The following is a 16,389-nucleotide window of genomic DNA, read 5'->3' on the forward strand; positions in this document are numbered from 1 at the left end:
GAAACGTGTGAACAGGTTTGAAGCGCTGTTTATTGTCCAATAAGTGGAATTCTTTCAGACAAACCGACGTCCAGTGTAATAAACTATTTATGGTTGTTGATCTATATACAGTTAATCTGATAGCCATTATTCGCTCTAGGCCTGTACGATACTTCTTCAGGAAATAATAATATATTAATGTCGATTTAAATTGATTTTTTGAACAGAAGAATGTGTCCGAAATTAATCAAAACGTACAAGTATGTTGTGCCTTAGTGAAGGGGAAAGTGCTTTTGAATGAAGAATTTAACATTAATAGTCGTCGAAGTTGTCGTGGTACCGAGGTTCTTATTATTTTTAAATGGGAATCTCGTGCCTTATTCACGTCTCCGTCGGGAATTATAAGGCACAATAGATGGAAAATATGTAGCCATTGGATATTGAGGCTGTAGGAATTATGGATGTTGAGGATTTACGGACGACATTTTGGTTTAAGGTCTTCTAGGTTGTTGCGCCTTCATTTCATACAAATTTGTTACGTATTTATTTTCGAACCATTGTTTATAAAACGCAGTGTCTGTTAATTTTTTACCATTCTTGTCACTCACTTATTTTCCAAAATTTCGTATGCATCTATTAATTCTTACTATTTTTATTAAATCTGATTTGAGTAATTTCATTTGTTGACATCTTATTTTCCTTATGCTCCGGAATATACACCAGATACATTTTAGAGGTCCTTGTATGATTTTATCCGAACTTGAATTATTCTCTCTAGCGGTTAGAACGCTGGCCTTGTAATCCTGGGGTCTCGGGTTCGATTCCCGGCGGTGCCCGAATTTATAACTTGTGTTGGGCAAGGCCATGGTCTAGGCATCCCAACAATTACTCCATTCACACACAGAAGAAGGCAATGGCAAACCACTTCTGGATCATCTGCCAAGAACGTATATGAACAGGTCCCAGTCCGAGAAAAGGATGGAAGGATCCTGTTCATATGGACCTGTCGTCAGACAGAACAATAAATAATAATAAGATGAGGTGGTCTAGCGGTTAGAACGCTGGACTTGTAATCCTGGGGTCTCGGGTTCGATTCCCGGCAGTGCCCGAATTTATAACTTGTGTTGGGCAAGGCCGTTGTCTAGGCAACAGTTTTCCTCCGTGGCATCCCAACAATTACTCCATTCACACACAGAAGAAGGCAATGGCAAACCACTTCTGGATCATCTGCCAAGAACGTATATGAACAGGTCCCAGTCCGAGAAAAGGATGGAAGGATCCTGTTCATATGGACCTGTCGTCAGACAGAACACTAAAATAAAAAAAAACCCACAAATATAGCTATAATTTTTTAATTTACGAATTTATTGATCAGAATCATGATTATAACTTGAACTCGTTAGCTAAATTATGAAAGTAACTTTTGGTTTCTTATAAATGCGTTTGAAGACAAGAAAAGTGATAGAATAAATAACGTTACATGTTTGTACATTTTAATGACCAGTGATTTTGCTTATGTTCTTCTGAAATTTGTTCAATATTAGGGCGTGTTCACAACCGAATGCTACAGATCATTTGCTGGAAGAGTTAAGATAATTAAATAAAAATGCTCGTAATTTCAGACACAGTTTAAAGTGAACATTACTTTGCTCAACATTTATTATACCTAGTCTAGTCTCTACTAACGAGACCTTTGTTACGTGTATGATTTTGAAATCAAGTCATTAACAGTTTTCTGTTCATTTTGAAACGTCCTGTACCTCCACGTCTGCGTCTTCTGGTATGACGTGTGCAACACTGAACGTCATTAACAGTTGATTCCACGAACTAGAAAGTTGGTAACAATGATTGATTTCGTTGCGAACTGAAATCGTGGTCATATTTCCTTACAGTTTGAATGTTGCCATTTCTTTTTTGCGAAGTGAACTGTGAGTGGAGCACAGACTATATTTGTGAGAGTGTACGATTTGGAAAAAAAAGGTTGTTCCAAAATTAAACCTAGGTTGGAGTCCGTATGCTTCTCCCGTCTAGTTCCAAGCACAGCCACCGGCGTCTCTCTCTCTCTCTGGGTTTACTCGTGTCTGTAACTTGGCAGACGAAAACGTACGGAAAATTTACGTTTCACACAACCCGCCTGCTTGCGCTTTATAATTAGGGTGGCGTGATCTACAACTAATATCGCGTTTATGAAGATGGTGAAGTGAAATGTGTGTATATTTTCTTGCGAGATTCGCCTTGTGTTTACGTAAATAATAAACTGATACGTGGTGTATTCGTGGCAGTTCCGCATGTTCTATATCGAGTGTAACACGTGGCATGCGATGGAAATGTACTTATTCTTATTACCTGTAGCATTGTTCTGTTCAAGGTTCGGTTTTTATCAGAATGGCGAATTTTCGCTCTGAGAGAAGTAACTACTTCGTCATTTTTAGTGACTGGTAAATGAAGTTGGATGAAGAGTAAAGCTTTTTTTTTTACAGATTGTGTTGCCTGAAACCTACCATATTTTCGTTTGTGCATCGTTTTAAAGTGCCTCAGTTGAAGTTTCTCGTTGAGTGAGTCTTAATTTCTTGTGGTCAGATGGGTTTATGCGGTTTGTTTCTTGAAGCAGCAACGAGTGAAGGAAGTTGTTATTATTTTTTAAATCTATTTTTATTCCCTCCTTCATTCTAGTTTAAACTGAAAGTATTTTTAGCGTATTTCTCGACGTTACAAAACCACGTGTTTTATGAAAACAAAATAAAACGCCAGTTAAGAATAATACTAGGACGACGTCCATAAAAATTTCAGGTGTATAGCGTTACACGTAAGCTTCGTTGTTCCTTTAGAATTTAAATACGTAATTTTTATCAGGTACATTTGAAGTGATACATGAGAATATATTTAATGTTTCATACCTCTAATTAACTATATTGATGCTAATTTACTTTATATTCGATGTTTTTATTTATTATGTGGCCTACAGCTCACCAAATTGTGTAATTAAAGTTGCCAGGACCCATGAAAGATAGTGTTTGAACTAAATCACTTGAAAAATACGCATGTATTTGTAATGCGCATATATACAGTGTTTCTGAAGTACTTTGCTTCGCCTTGGGGACGTGTTCTGTACACAAAGCAACGACAAATGTATTGTAAACGTGTTTACACTTTTCTATCCTCCTCGTACCGAAATAAAATTGAACATAACTCAGACGAAGCATCTAAGGATTCATGTTTACATAGACTTTTGTGAGTTATTTCAAAAGCATTCTCTCTCTCTCTTTTCTTACACACACACACACGCACGCACGCACAGGTTTGCCTGATGCCCACTTGTCAGTAAGTGAATTTATTTTTAGAGAACGAATTGTGAGGATTGGGAACAGTGCATTTTATAAACATTCGGTAGAAGTGTATTGTTTACAACTATTGTTAGTACAGATTCCAGTTTCTTTCACCTATTCGTAATACCAATTATAAATCCTTTGCGTCTTTAAGTAATGTCCTTGCTTCGACTGTCGTGTGTTGGGAAATGTTCGTGTCATTATTTTCGCTTGTTAGTGGACAGGAAAGAAACTTAATCCTCGTTTTTGCACAGGATTTACATCAGCGTTACTATTTTAAGCTCCGTTGCGTTAATTTTGTAATATAGGCCTATTTATTCACCTCAACCACAATTTTTAATGATAATCATAGTAATACTCATGCATTATTTATTCTGAAATCAAGTTTGTGTTTCTGGGCGTGTTACCGTAGTAAAGGAATTTTTAGAGCGTTGAGGGTTACTTTTCAGGCGTGTCAGAGTAAAACCACCGTGTTCTTAAAGTGTTGGTTTCACGTGTATATGCTACATGCCTGTGTTGTTCGTTTCTGTATTCCAGAAGTTGAAAGTCGTTGTGGATTAAAATATTGTAGTCCAAATATTTGGGAACAACAATAACAAATCAAAATGACACTCATGAGGAAGTTAGGAGGAGATTAAATTCTGGAAATGCTTGCTACTTCTCAGTTCAAAATATTTTGTCTTCCCGTCTGATTTCTAAGAACCTGAAAATTAAAGTATTCAAAACAATAATCTTACCTGTTGTTTTGTATGGGTGCGAAACATGGTCTCTCACTCAGAGGGAGGAACACAGATTGCAAGTGTTTGAGAATCGGGTGTTGAGAAGGATATTTGGGCCTAAGAGGGAAGACGATGGGGCGTGGAGAAAACTGCACAATGGCGAGCTTAAAAATCTGTACTCCTCCCCCAGTATTGTCAGGGTGATTAAGTCGAGAAGAATGAGATGGGCTGGGCATGTAGCGCGCATGGATGGAACAAGAGGTGTGCACCGGGTATTGGTTGGGAAACCTGAAGGGAAGAGACCGCTGGGGAGACCTAGACGTAGATGGAAGGATAATCTCAGGCGAGATCTGTGGGAGATAGGAGTTGAAGGAGACTGGATTTTGTTGGCCCATGACAGGGTCCAGTGGAGGGCATTGGTTAATTCGGTGATGAACCTTCGGGTTCGGTAAGCCATCTAGTTAGTTAGTTAGTCTTTTAAGGATATATTTTAGAATTCTGGACTATGCGTTTAGTTGTGTATTGTTAGAGAATTAAAACATTGTGTAATTATAACTTAAACCTGTGTGTTTGATACGAATGTTTCGATCGTCGTAGTATTAAGAGTTAAAACCGTTTTGTAACAAAAGACGTCCAGTAGCTCCATTTTATTAGCGTGTTTTTGGAGCAAAAATACCTTAGAATGTATTAGAACAAATTTATAAGACGTGTTAAAAGTTGGAAATTTGAAATATCTAAAATTAATAAATTTTTGGACAATACCGAGAAAAGTTTCGCTGGCGATGAAAATTGTTTAAAACCGTTAATTTTAGTTATGACATTTTTTGACATTTTGATTCCGACCCAAAAGTTATTCTGAACTATGTAAATAAGAAATTGAAATTTTATCAATCATTTTCCGTCAAAGTGTCTCGTCGGTGTGGTTCAGAAAAAACTCAGCATAAACATACAAAATCGAAGTATTAACCACACATGGGTACGTACAAACTATTTGGTGACAATCTTCAGATGGTGATAAAAAGGCGTCAGAAATTGTCATGTGCCCTTAGAGATACATACGAGGTGCGATCGGAAAGTTTCAAGACTGTGTCAATAGCGGGCGAACCGGATGTAGTACGAGCTTCTGCCTTTAGGGGGTGCGGCCTACATTCATAGTGAATCAGTGTGCCAGCCGGCATCATCGAATTAGCATTTGTTTCTTAGTTACGGGCGTTTTGGTAGTGCATTACACCGACCCTCCTGTGATTTCGGAATGTCGTGTGCATCAAATTTTACCAAAGACTCGCCAAAACGGCTACGGAAAGCTGTGAAATGCTAAAGCAAGCATTTGGGGAGTCCGCAATGGGTCGTGCACAAACTTTTGTGTGGCATTCACGTTTTAAAAATGGCCGAACCTCTGTCGATGATGACGAGCGTTCTGGACGACCATCTTCGAGCTCAACGCCCGAAAATGTTACGAAGATTCGGCAGGCCATTCACGAAGATCGACGTCGTACCATCAACGACTTGTGCGGCATTGTTGGGATAGGCTATGGGACCTGTCAGCTGATTCTAAAGGAAGAACTCCACATGCGACGCATCCTGTCTGAGGACCAGAAGCAGAATCGACTTCTCGTTTGTCAGGAGCTCAAAGATCTTGCAAGAACCGACCCCAACTTCCTTTCTAAGCTCCGTGTGACTTCTTCCTCTTCCCAAAGATAAAAATTCAGCTAAAGGGAAGGAGATTTGAGACGATAGAAGAGATTCAGGCAGAATCGCAGATGGTGTTTGACAGGCTGACAAAGAAAGATTTCCAGGGATGCTTCCAGGCTTGGCAGCGGCGCTGCGATCGTTGTGTTCACTCCCAGGGGAACTACTTCGAGGGTGATGGATGAATTTAATACCTGAGATAAGTGTACGGGTTTTTATACGCGCAGTCTTGAAACTTTCCGATCGCACCTCGTATCAAAGTAACGACAAACCGAAGGTGAAAACTGTTCTTAGCTTGGTCGTCCATAGCCCTTTGATGCAGTTATTTTTTTAATCTTTCGTAATTTGTTTCTTTTTGGTGTTCTCATTTAAAGTTTCCGTGGTCAAATCTGACTTGGCAAACAATTTTATTTGCAAAAATTAAAGAATTAATACATTAGAGTCGTTTTTGTTCCTTGGAGTGTACTAATTAGTTAAACAAGATAATGAATTTGCATGTTAACTACTGAAAGTACCGTTTTCAATACCATGCACCATTAATAAGATGTGCAGGATTTCCGAGCTTCAACCGCGGACCTCATTCGTCTCGGAAAAGGCTCAGACTGTACATTCCGCACTCGAAAGTGTATTGAGTGTTACGAAAACGTTTTTTGTTTGTATGCTTACAAGTTGCAAGAGACGCAGGAAATTACTCCAGATGATAAGAGTAGCCTGCAAGGAATATGCAGTGACCATGCTTGAGAAACTTGACGAAGACAAGGAATTCCTGAGGAAAATCATGTCCTCTGACGAGGCTACATTCCACGTTTCCCCTTTCTGTCATTTAGACTTTCGTAATTTTTCACTTCCTGCCACTTTTTCGCGTAAGTCTTCAGTCAATTTGATTTTGTTGAGAGACTATAAAACGTGTTTCTTTGGGCAAGAACGGGTAAAACGAGAACCAAACTAAACTCCAGATGCGCAACGCCACGTCACGTTATTGATGATCTGCGCCTGCGCAATGCTGACAAAATAAGGCGGGAAATCGCAATGAAATGTAAAATTTCTGTAGGAAATGGAAGGGGTTAATATTACGTTGAAAGTTTTATAGAAAGCCCACACATAATGGCCGCTTTATATGCATTAATCCTAACCACTATTCTTACGTCAATAGAGGACTGGTACAGTCTTAATAATAAAAAAAAACAATAATATTCCAAAGAAGTGATGAACATAAGACAATATTTGACCCTGAATGGGTACTGTTGATGTATCATCAGTGGCTAAGAGCATGTTTATAAGAACTAAACCATAGAATGAAGTCCAGAATGCGTGTTCAGTGTCAGTTGTAAATGTCAGAGAAACGGGCAGTCCACTTGGCTTACGGATTAAAATGGGCTAGATGGAAGAATCCAGGTTGGCTTTGCGTGCTTATGAAGAAGGTCGTCGCATAGGTGGAAGGCGGCCAAGATTATACATATAGAAGCTAATAACGAAAGCAGAAAATATAAAGAACCGACAAATCCAATTAGTCAACCCCAGCTGGGAAATCTCTCCCATTTGGATTTTAATGATTCGTGAAGAGGTCGTCAGACAGCATAACGTTTCATTGTAAACTTTTTTTGAAGTAACATTTCGTGGATTCGTACCGGCTTCTTCGAATTTTATCGATCCTTTATCGATTTGTGTTCCTATCTGTTAGCTTCCGACCCTTCAGTTGGTCTTACACAGCGGATTTTAGATGTGTATATTTTTTTTTTTTTACATTTCTTCAGATTTTTGTCCAATCTATAGCAGTTTACAACATTTTAGTGTGGATCTTATTTCTTGTAGACAAGAATGTAATTTTTGAATTGTCCTCCGCGTATGATTTTCGTTTTTCGCAGATATAATATCTTGTGTTGGGCAAGGCCGTGGTCTAGGCAACACGGAGTTTTCCTCCGTGGCATCCCAACAATTACTCCATTCACACACAGAAGAAGGCAATGGCAAACAACTTCTGATCATCTCTGCCAAGAACGTATATGAACAGGTCCCAGTCCGAGAAAAGGATGGAAGGATCCTGTTCATATGGACCTGTCGTCAGACAGAACACTAAATAATAATAAGATGAGGTGGTCTAGCGGTTACAACGCTGGCCTTGTAATCCTGGGGTCTCGGGTTCGATTTCCGGGGTGCCCGAATTTATAACTTGTGTTGGGCAAGGCCGTGGTCTAGGCAACACGGAGTTTTCCTCCGTGGCATCCCAACAATTACTCCATTCACACACAGAAGAAGGCAATGGCAAACCACTTCTGGATCATCTGCCAAGAACGTATATGAAGAGGTCCCAGTCCGAGAAAAGGATGGAAGGATCCTGTTCATATGGACCTGTCGTCAGACAGAACACTAAATAAAATAGTCCAGGGGGTTCAACAGAAATATTTTCTGTCATCTTCCACTTTTTTACGTTAGACGAAAGTAGAATCTAGCTTTCAGGATGTTGTGATTTTTCTGTCTTCTAATTTATGTAACGAACAAAGCCCAAAATGACAATTTTAAACACGTAACCATTTCACATTGAGGCAACACCTACGTGTACTGAACCTCTCGGAAACAGCCCAACGTACGAAATAATCGCAGAGAGAAGAATTCTCATAAGGAAAGAAGATGAAGTCCCAGGAATTAAAACGAGAAGCCGAGAATAGGGAAAACTGGAGAGCTCTGTTTGGGCAGAGCAATGGACCTGTCGTAAGACAGAACACTGAATAATAATAAACACTCTGTCAATGTCCAGCCAACTTAGGGTTCCTCATTGCTAGAAACGATAGATTTTAGAACGGCTGTGGCTGTTAAGTCAGGTAACTTGTAAGGGCGTTAATAAGATTAAGGGTGAACATTGGACCCATCAGTGGTCTCGGATTACGTGGTAAGACGGAAATTCCCCCCCCCCCATATGGGACCTTGCGCTGGGAGGAATCTACCTTTTGTACGCTCGTGCATATGTCCTTCGTACATGAATACACACACATGGTGTGTCGTGGCATATTATAAGATACCTTTGCGTGTTACGTCATCGAAGCTGCTGAGAAATTTTGTTTAACAAACTGTAATTATGTAATCGAAATTGTTACTTATTTGTCGTACCTGTACTTAATTATATTGTACACAATTGAAAGTATATCCCGCTCAAAATTTGAATAATTCAGCTTGTTTAACCTTTTAGCAGATATTTTGATCGTCATTACTATTGATAGTTGGAGTTTCTTCGTTATGTTGTGAGTGTTACTGTACAAGAAACAGGCACATATATTCGGGTGTTTGTCATGATCTGTGCAGCTGTGAATACGTGTCAAATCCGATTTAAATGGACCATTTTCTCCGTTTGATTCACTGAACACAACATGAAACATCGCCGAAAGATTATAAAAAAATATATTGAATAAAAATGACGTAGAGCAGATGTTTTGTTGTTGGTTTTAAATTCAAGAAGCCGTGGACTGTGCACCAGACATGTTTTCGTCGTTAAAACTTTCGAATATCAGAGCCAGATCCAAGAACAATCCAAACAGTGGTTTTTCCTCGTCTCATCAAGACTTAGCTGCTGGCAATGTACTGAGGTCCAAGCCTCCCAGAAACACACAGCCGTCTACCAGGAAATTATCCAAATGTAAGTACCACAAGTCACTTTGTCAGCAGACCCTGCTTCCAGGATTAGGTCTATAACATCCATCATTTGAATCACATGAAATATTTGAGACTGTTCCAACACTCGGTAAGAGCAACGTGAAAGATACTCATCACCCTGATGATGGAGGCAGCAAGGTCCTCATGTAACGTTGGTAAACTTCTACACGACTACACCGGTGCTGCAACCCAGAAGGCAGCCAGCCATCTTGTAAATTCCTGAAAACCATTCATTGACCACGATCCAGATGGAAAGCAAAGTTATTTGGTACAAGCATTTTACAGCTGGGGGTTGGCTTTTGTTTCCATCAGGTGCAGGGGACAAGGGTTTGTGCCCCAGTATCAGCAGCTTGCGTCCAAGTGGTGTTGTACAGCGCTGCGATGCTCTGTGTGCAGGGGACCGCATGGTAGCCGTCAATGGCATCAGCTCAAATCGCCTTAACCACGACGAGATTGTGACCCTGCTGAAGGGAGTCGAGGACAAAGCAGTTCTAGAACCGGAGACCCCCCAGCCCAAATTCCGTAAGTGACAACATGGACGTAATAAAACATTCAGTTCAGTGGCCAGAAATTTCTTTTATTTAAAGCCCGTGGTTGGAAAAGTCATACAGGGAACTTACTGGAATATTGCTACATCCGGATGTGTTCAAATACGAGGTGCGATCGGAAAGTTTCCAGACTGCGCGTATAAAAACCCGTGCACTTATCTCAGGTATTAAATTCATCCATCACCCTCGAAGTAGTTCCCCTGGGAGTGAACACAACGATCCCAGCGCCGCTGCCAAGCCTGGAAGCATCCCTGGAAATCTTTCTTTGTCAGCCTGTCAAGCACCATCTGCGATTCTGCCTGAATCTCTTCTATCGTCTCAAATCTCCTTCCCTTTAGCTGAATTTTCATCTTTGGGAAGAGGAAGAAGTCACACGGCGAATAAGGAGGGTGCGGGATGACGGCCATGGTGTTTGAGGCCAAAAACTGCCGAACTTTGAGGGCGGTGTGCGCTGGCGCGTTGTCATGATGCGTCGCATGTGGAGTTCTTCCTTTAGAATCAGCTGACAGGTCCCATAGCCTATCCCAACAATGTCGCACAAGTCGTTGATGGTACGACGTCGATCTTCGTGAATGGCCTGCCGAATCTTCGTAACATTTTCGGGCGTTGTGCTCGAAGATGGTCGTCCAGAACGCTCGTCATCATCGACAGAGGTTCGGCCATTTTTAAAACGTGAATGCCACACAAAAGTTTGTGCACGACCCATTGCGGACTCCCCAAATGCTTGCTTTAGCATTTCATAGGTTTCCGTAGCCGTTTTGGCGAGTCTTTGGCAAGAGATTCAGGCAGAATCGCAGATGGTGCTTGACAGGCTGACAAAGAAAGATTTCCAGGGATGCTTCCAGGCTTGGCAGCGGCGCTGGGATCGTTGTGTTCACTCCCAGGGGAATTACTTCGAGGGTGATGGATGAATTTAATACCTGATATAAGTGTACGGGTTTTTATACGCGCAGTCTCGAAACTTTCCGATCGCACCTCGTAACTTGTTCCTGGAGAGGCTGTATGAGGCAAAATGTTCTGGTATACGTCCAACAAAGTGTTAATGTGTTTATATGAAGGCCTGGGTGCAAGAAGGAGGTTAATCCACCGTGGTAAATGTTTCAGGAGGACCAATGTTTCTTGCTGTAAATTAACAATAAATTTTTAGTGGAGCCTGCGTTTATGGTTTGATTCTTTGAATTTCTTTATTTCGATCGCGTTATATCCAACTTACATCCGCGTCATGGAAACAGCATTCTCTTAAAAATCAGTAGCGTTATGAAAACACGCGTTTTAAGAGAAATTACTGTGTCGTAACTGTTCATCGTCATGTCTCTCGCGTTATTATGGTAAAACTGTAGTCGTTTTGCACCATCGACTTCTCTTGATGCGATAATAGGCCGGATTCCGCTGCTTATGTGATAATTAATTATTATTGATGGGTCATATCCTGTAGTAGGTTTAATTGGTTCAAGGGGATATAATGAAATGAAAAGAAATATTGTGGTTGATTAAGGCTGGGGTAAGCTGGGCGCCAGCACTATTAACAGCAAAATGATTAATGCCATTTTATAATGAGTAACCAAGCCGGTAGATGGAGATGCTGTCTACAGAATCATAATGATGACTACAGGTGGTACTCGAACTCGGTAACACCAAATTTTCTTTTGGATTAACCAGATTTACAAATTTTCTTGTAAGCTTCAAGGCCACTTAAGGACCTTACCCCCCCCCCCCCCCCCTTCGAACACGGCTTTAAACCATAAGTCCCTGGTTTTGTTACGCTGCTAGTTCTGGGTCGATGCTGTGGTTGGTGGTTCTTGATAAATATTATCCTTTGTTGTTCCCGAAATAAATCAAACTAACGGGGTTACATCTTGTTAACGTGGAGGCCACCCCCACAGGTCCACCGTCAGGAATCTCTGTCCATGGTTCATAAGACATTCGTCTCGCTATGTGTGCATAATGTGCGGGACAACCGCCATGTTGGAACCAAACAGTCCGACGAGTTTGCAACGGTAAATATTCCAAGAGGATATGCAGAGTCTCTGAAAAACTGTGTCCTATAGTCGGCGCAGTAGTTTTTGGCCGGTGGGATTTTCAAGGGGAAGGCTAGGAGCGAGTCTCTTGTGCTTATCGGACTGAAAGCCCAAACAAAAGAAATGCACTGACCGCGCCACTTCAGGTACACAGAGTAGGCCCGTCCGCCAGCTCCGCTAGCTTCTCCACCGGCCAAAAACTACTTTACCGACTATACCAACGATGATTCACCACTGATACGATCGCAAGCGATGGAGCACCAGAAATTATCCATCGTCCCTGATGATCGTCTTCCCGAAACCAGTGAGGAATTTTAACAGACCAGTAGCGCGTGCTCCTCAAATTGACTTGACTGTCGTACAGTAAAACGAACTTAAATTTTGGACTTTATGATTCGTACGTAAAGCAAGTGGCAATAAACTTTGTTTTTAAAAAATAACTCAGTTCGATTACATCACGAGTAAACGTGTTTTGTTGGTGTCTTAGGGTTTTGATTCACCACTTTAAACCTCAGTATGTGCATTTTGTTGTTAGTAGTCGGGGATTCCGTCGAGTTTCGTTCAAGACCAAAAGCCCTTCGCGACAGTAGAAGTTTGAAGAAAAATCAAAAGAACTTGGTTTTCTTCGTATCATTCCGCAAGTTCTCGTCTGTTTTCGTATTTGGCGCTGGTGGTGGCCAGTGAATGTTTTCGTGATCAGCCTGACGCAGTAGCCATTATTGAGAAATGGTCTTTTGGAAACCGGATTTCTCCGTCGGGTTAAAAGAGACCTACAGATGCAGCAATCACGTTCCTAGGTGTGTTATGTTGAAGGCGGTCTAGGTGTTCTGAGTCTGTATTTTGATAGACAGTAACATTAAAGAAACTTGTATTTGTATGGCGACGATAGTGAAGACTTTCAATTTAAATTGTAAACTGAAGACGCAGACTGTATACAAAAGAAAGCTGGAAGTCTGCACAAAATTTTGTAACGTATTGTACAGTGACAGGATCTGTTTGTGGGACTATCGGCGGCTTTCCAAGGCGCACAGTACCGTGTTCGACACCCGTGAAGAATCTCGATTTTGAAGGGTTAGAAACCTACTCCACCGTGTTTTGGTTTTCTCTAAAATATTTCTTCTTTAAAGGACAAGTCCAATGAAGAACTTATACAATGTAGTAAATAACTAAAATTGCTACTTAACGCTGTCTGAGTTGTCCGATTCCGGTATAAATGGCGAAGAATTATTTGAGGAACTGAGAATGTGTACCGGGAATGTACCTTCAAATATAAACTTTTATGATTCACCAAAATATGTTATAGATAATAATTTAATTGAAGTTTATTTTGATGTTTTGCTTCAGCAGAAAGATCTTTTTTTCAAAATTGAAATTAATAAAAACTTACGTAAGATTACCTTTTGACAAGAGATATTGCCTTTCTGTCGAACGTAATTTGACTTTAATATTAGATTATTCGACTGTTATAGATTAATTTAGCACTGCCAAATTCAGGGGAATGAAATAAAATTGTAATTATACCTGTCCAATAAGTTGTCGTGATCTTATATTGAAGTTTTATTAGTCTTGCCAGCTCTAGAGCTGCCTCTGAGTCTTATAATTGATATCTACTGAAGTAATCTTAATTGCGATGTGTTTCTTTATTTCTTATTTTATTTAACAACACTGAGTGAGTTATGTAGCACCAAATGAGAGGCTTATTCTGAATGGTGAGTTGTTGGAGGATGGGGAAGGAAACATTCATGGTTTATTCTACCATTTAGCCACGGAGACTAAATAAAACCACAGAATATACATGTAAGATCTGTCTTCTAAAGGTCAGGAATAGAACCCAGTACCTCAAAAATGTATAGGAGGAATTTTGACCACTTAAATGCGTAGGATTTGAGGTTCTCGCAGCAGTGAATATGAAGATCTCTGTCTTCTGGGTTGTTGCGCTGTGTAGTCCGGTTGAAGTTTACCAATGTTTTAGAGGTCCTTGCTGCCTCATTGCCCTGATGTTGGAGGTAGTAAGGACATCTGAAATGTTGGTAAATGTCTACCAGACTAAACGGTGCTACTACCCAGAAGACGGTCATCTTTGTCGCTTAAATGTGGCATTTGGTGGTCTTGGTATTGTTAAATTTTGTGGCCTGCTGTAAGAAAATTAATTGTAAGTTCTGTTTTTTTTGCAGCATCAGACAGCTCCTTATACGTGTGTCCGAAAGTGACGAACGTGACAATAGAGCGAGAAGCCGGTAGTCTGGGGTTCACTTTGCGAGGAGGAGTTCATCCGGACCCTCTCCTGTCACGGCCTCTTGTGGTAACTTGTGTCCACCCTGGGGGACCTGCAGATAGGTAAGTCTGCGAATTAATGTTGGTAGTTGCTTCCACCAGAGCTTGTTTCAAATAATAAGCCTACTGAATAAAGATCAAGATTTATAACTCTGAATGTTATGAAAGTTTTAAGTGTTGCGTAAAACAGTAAACATTTTCATGATCATGTTAATTATACAGTGTGATCGAAAAGTCTTGCTATACATTAAAGCAGTGTTTCTCACTGGTGGTATGCGAGCTAAGTAAGAAAATCAATCAAAGATTTGAGGTTTTCACAGCGGTGAGTATGAAGATTTCCGTCTTCTAGGTTGTTGCGCTGTGTAGTCTGGTCATCGCCCTGATGACGGAGGCAGTATGACCTCTGAAACGTTGGCTAACATCGACCAGACTACACAGCGCAACAACCCAGAAGACGGAAATCTTCATACTCTGATGACGGAGGCAGTATGACCTCTGAAACGTTGGTTAACATCGACCAGACTACACAGCGCAACAACCCAGAAGACAGAAATCTTCATACTCATCGCCCTGATGACGGAGGCAGTATGACCTCTGAAACGTTGGTTAACATCGACCAGACTACACAGCGCAACAACCCAGAAGACGGAAATCTTCAAAATCAATCAAGGCTGAAATTAACTGAAATGGAAATCAGCTCTTCATTAATTAGTGGAGGAAGGTAAAAGTGGTTTGGGTTCTTACAGGGAAGGTTCCTTGAAGAGTGGTGATCGTCTAGTGGCAGTGGATGGGCAGTCTCTGCACTGCGCTAACTTAGCAGATGCTCAAACTCTTCTCCACCAGTCAGACTCTAAGTTTACTGTGTTGACAATTGAATATGATGTGAGCGTGCTGGAGTCGGTTCGTCAGGCGATAGGTCCGTTACTGGTGGAGATTGACAGGCCGCCCGTGAAAGACCTGGGTGTCACTTTGACCAGTGCCATCTCAAGGCAAGAAGGGGAGACTTCAACTGTAATTGTTATAGAGAGCATCAAACCTGCAAGCGTAGCAGAAAGGTAATGAACACTATCATATTTCTGTACTTGTTGTTTGAGAATGATTAATTTTTATTTTATCAATTTTCAAATGAATTAATGGAAATATTTTTTATCTCTTTTAATATTGCTAACATTTGAATTTATTGTGCGTATACATAGTTTTGCATCTTCGTAAATTATTGCCTCTGTTTAAATCTGTAGGTTTTCTTACAAGACATGGAGAAATCAAATATTTTGAAGTAAATAGTGGCATGCATTTCATGAGTTTAAACTGCTCCACCCCATCCTGTTTCTCTAAGATTCATTTTAATATTATCCTCCCACCTACGTCTAGGTCTCTTTCCTTCTGGTTTACCAACCAAAACCCTGTATGAATTCCTCTTCTCTCCCATGCAGGCTACATGTCCTGCCCATCTTACCCTCCTTGACTTCATCAGTCAAATTATATTTGGCAAGGAGTACAACTTATGAAGCTCTTCATTATACAACTTTCTCCAGTCTCCTAGTAATTCATCCCTCTTAGGTCCAGATATTCTCCTTAGCACCCTGTTCTCAAACGCCCTCATTCTGTTGTTCCTCCCTTAGTGTCAGAAACCAAGTTTCACACCCATACAAAACTACAGGAAAAATTATAGTTTTGTCTATTTTAATCTTTACTATTTTAGACGGCAGACGAGAAGACAGAGGGTTCTGAACTTAATGGTTTCAAGCATTACCAGAATTTAATCTACCCTTAATTTCATCATGAATTAAATTTTGATTTGTTACTGTTGCTCCCAGATATCTGAACTTTACCACATTTTTAAAGGATCCATTAGCTGTCTTTATGGTATGATTTTGTTGACGAGACATCAACATATACTTAGTTTTCTCTGTGATTACCTCTAGACCAACCTCTTGACTAGCATCAGTTGGAGGTTATGTGTTGTTTTTTATTGTATTTATGTTATTTCCCAGTAGATTTACATCATCAGCATAGACGAACCTTGTGCTTGAATATTAAAATATATTAAAATTGGCCGTCAATCACAATATAAGATAGTTAAAAGATTAAAATATCATTTTACGTTCCTTATCGAGTACTCGATTTACATGTGGAACATTTACGACATGTTTCGGCTATATATAGCCGTCATATAAACTTAAAAATATCT

At 40.3% G+C, this 16,389-nt stretch overlaps 1 protein-coding gene across 10 annotated transcripts in view; it reads left to right on the top strand.

Moving 5' to 3' along the window:
* The window catches only part of Grip (Glutamate receptor interacting protein), a 77,354-nt gene that overhangs the window by 40,457 nt on the left and 20,508 nt on the right, over positions 1–16,389 (top strand). For 2 of the 10 annotated variants that reach the window (XM_087351866.1, XM_087351895.1), the window contains exons 5-8: positions 9,162–9,341; positions 9,671–9,880; positions 14,099–14,261; positions 14,945–15,253. In XM_087351866.1, coding sequence (XP_087207992.1) covers positions 9,162–9,341; positions 9,671–9,880; positions 14,099–14,261; positions 14,945–15,253 — 862 coding nt within the window. Of the gene's footprint in view, positions 1–2,050; positions 2,535–8,897; positions 9,342–9,670; positions 9,881–14,098; positions 14,262–14,944; positions 15,254–16,389 lie in introns of those variants that run through there. The other 8 variants (XM_087352150.1, XM_087352183.1, XM_087352212.1 and 5 more) reach the window with 8 other exon arrangements.

This window comes from Zootermopsis nevadensis, unplaced genomic scaffold, assembly GCF_977971745.1.
Source record: "Zootermopsis nevadensis isolate Lab colony 2312 unplaced genomic scaffold, Znev_1.0 Znev_ptg000001l, whole genome shotgun sequence".
Classification (NCBI taxonomy): Eukaryota; Metazoa; Arthropoda; class Insecta; order Blattodea; family Termopsidae; genus Zootermopsis; species Zootermopsis nevadensis.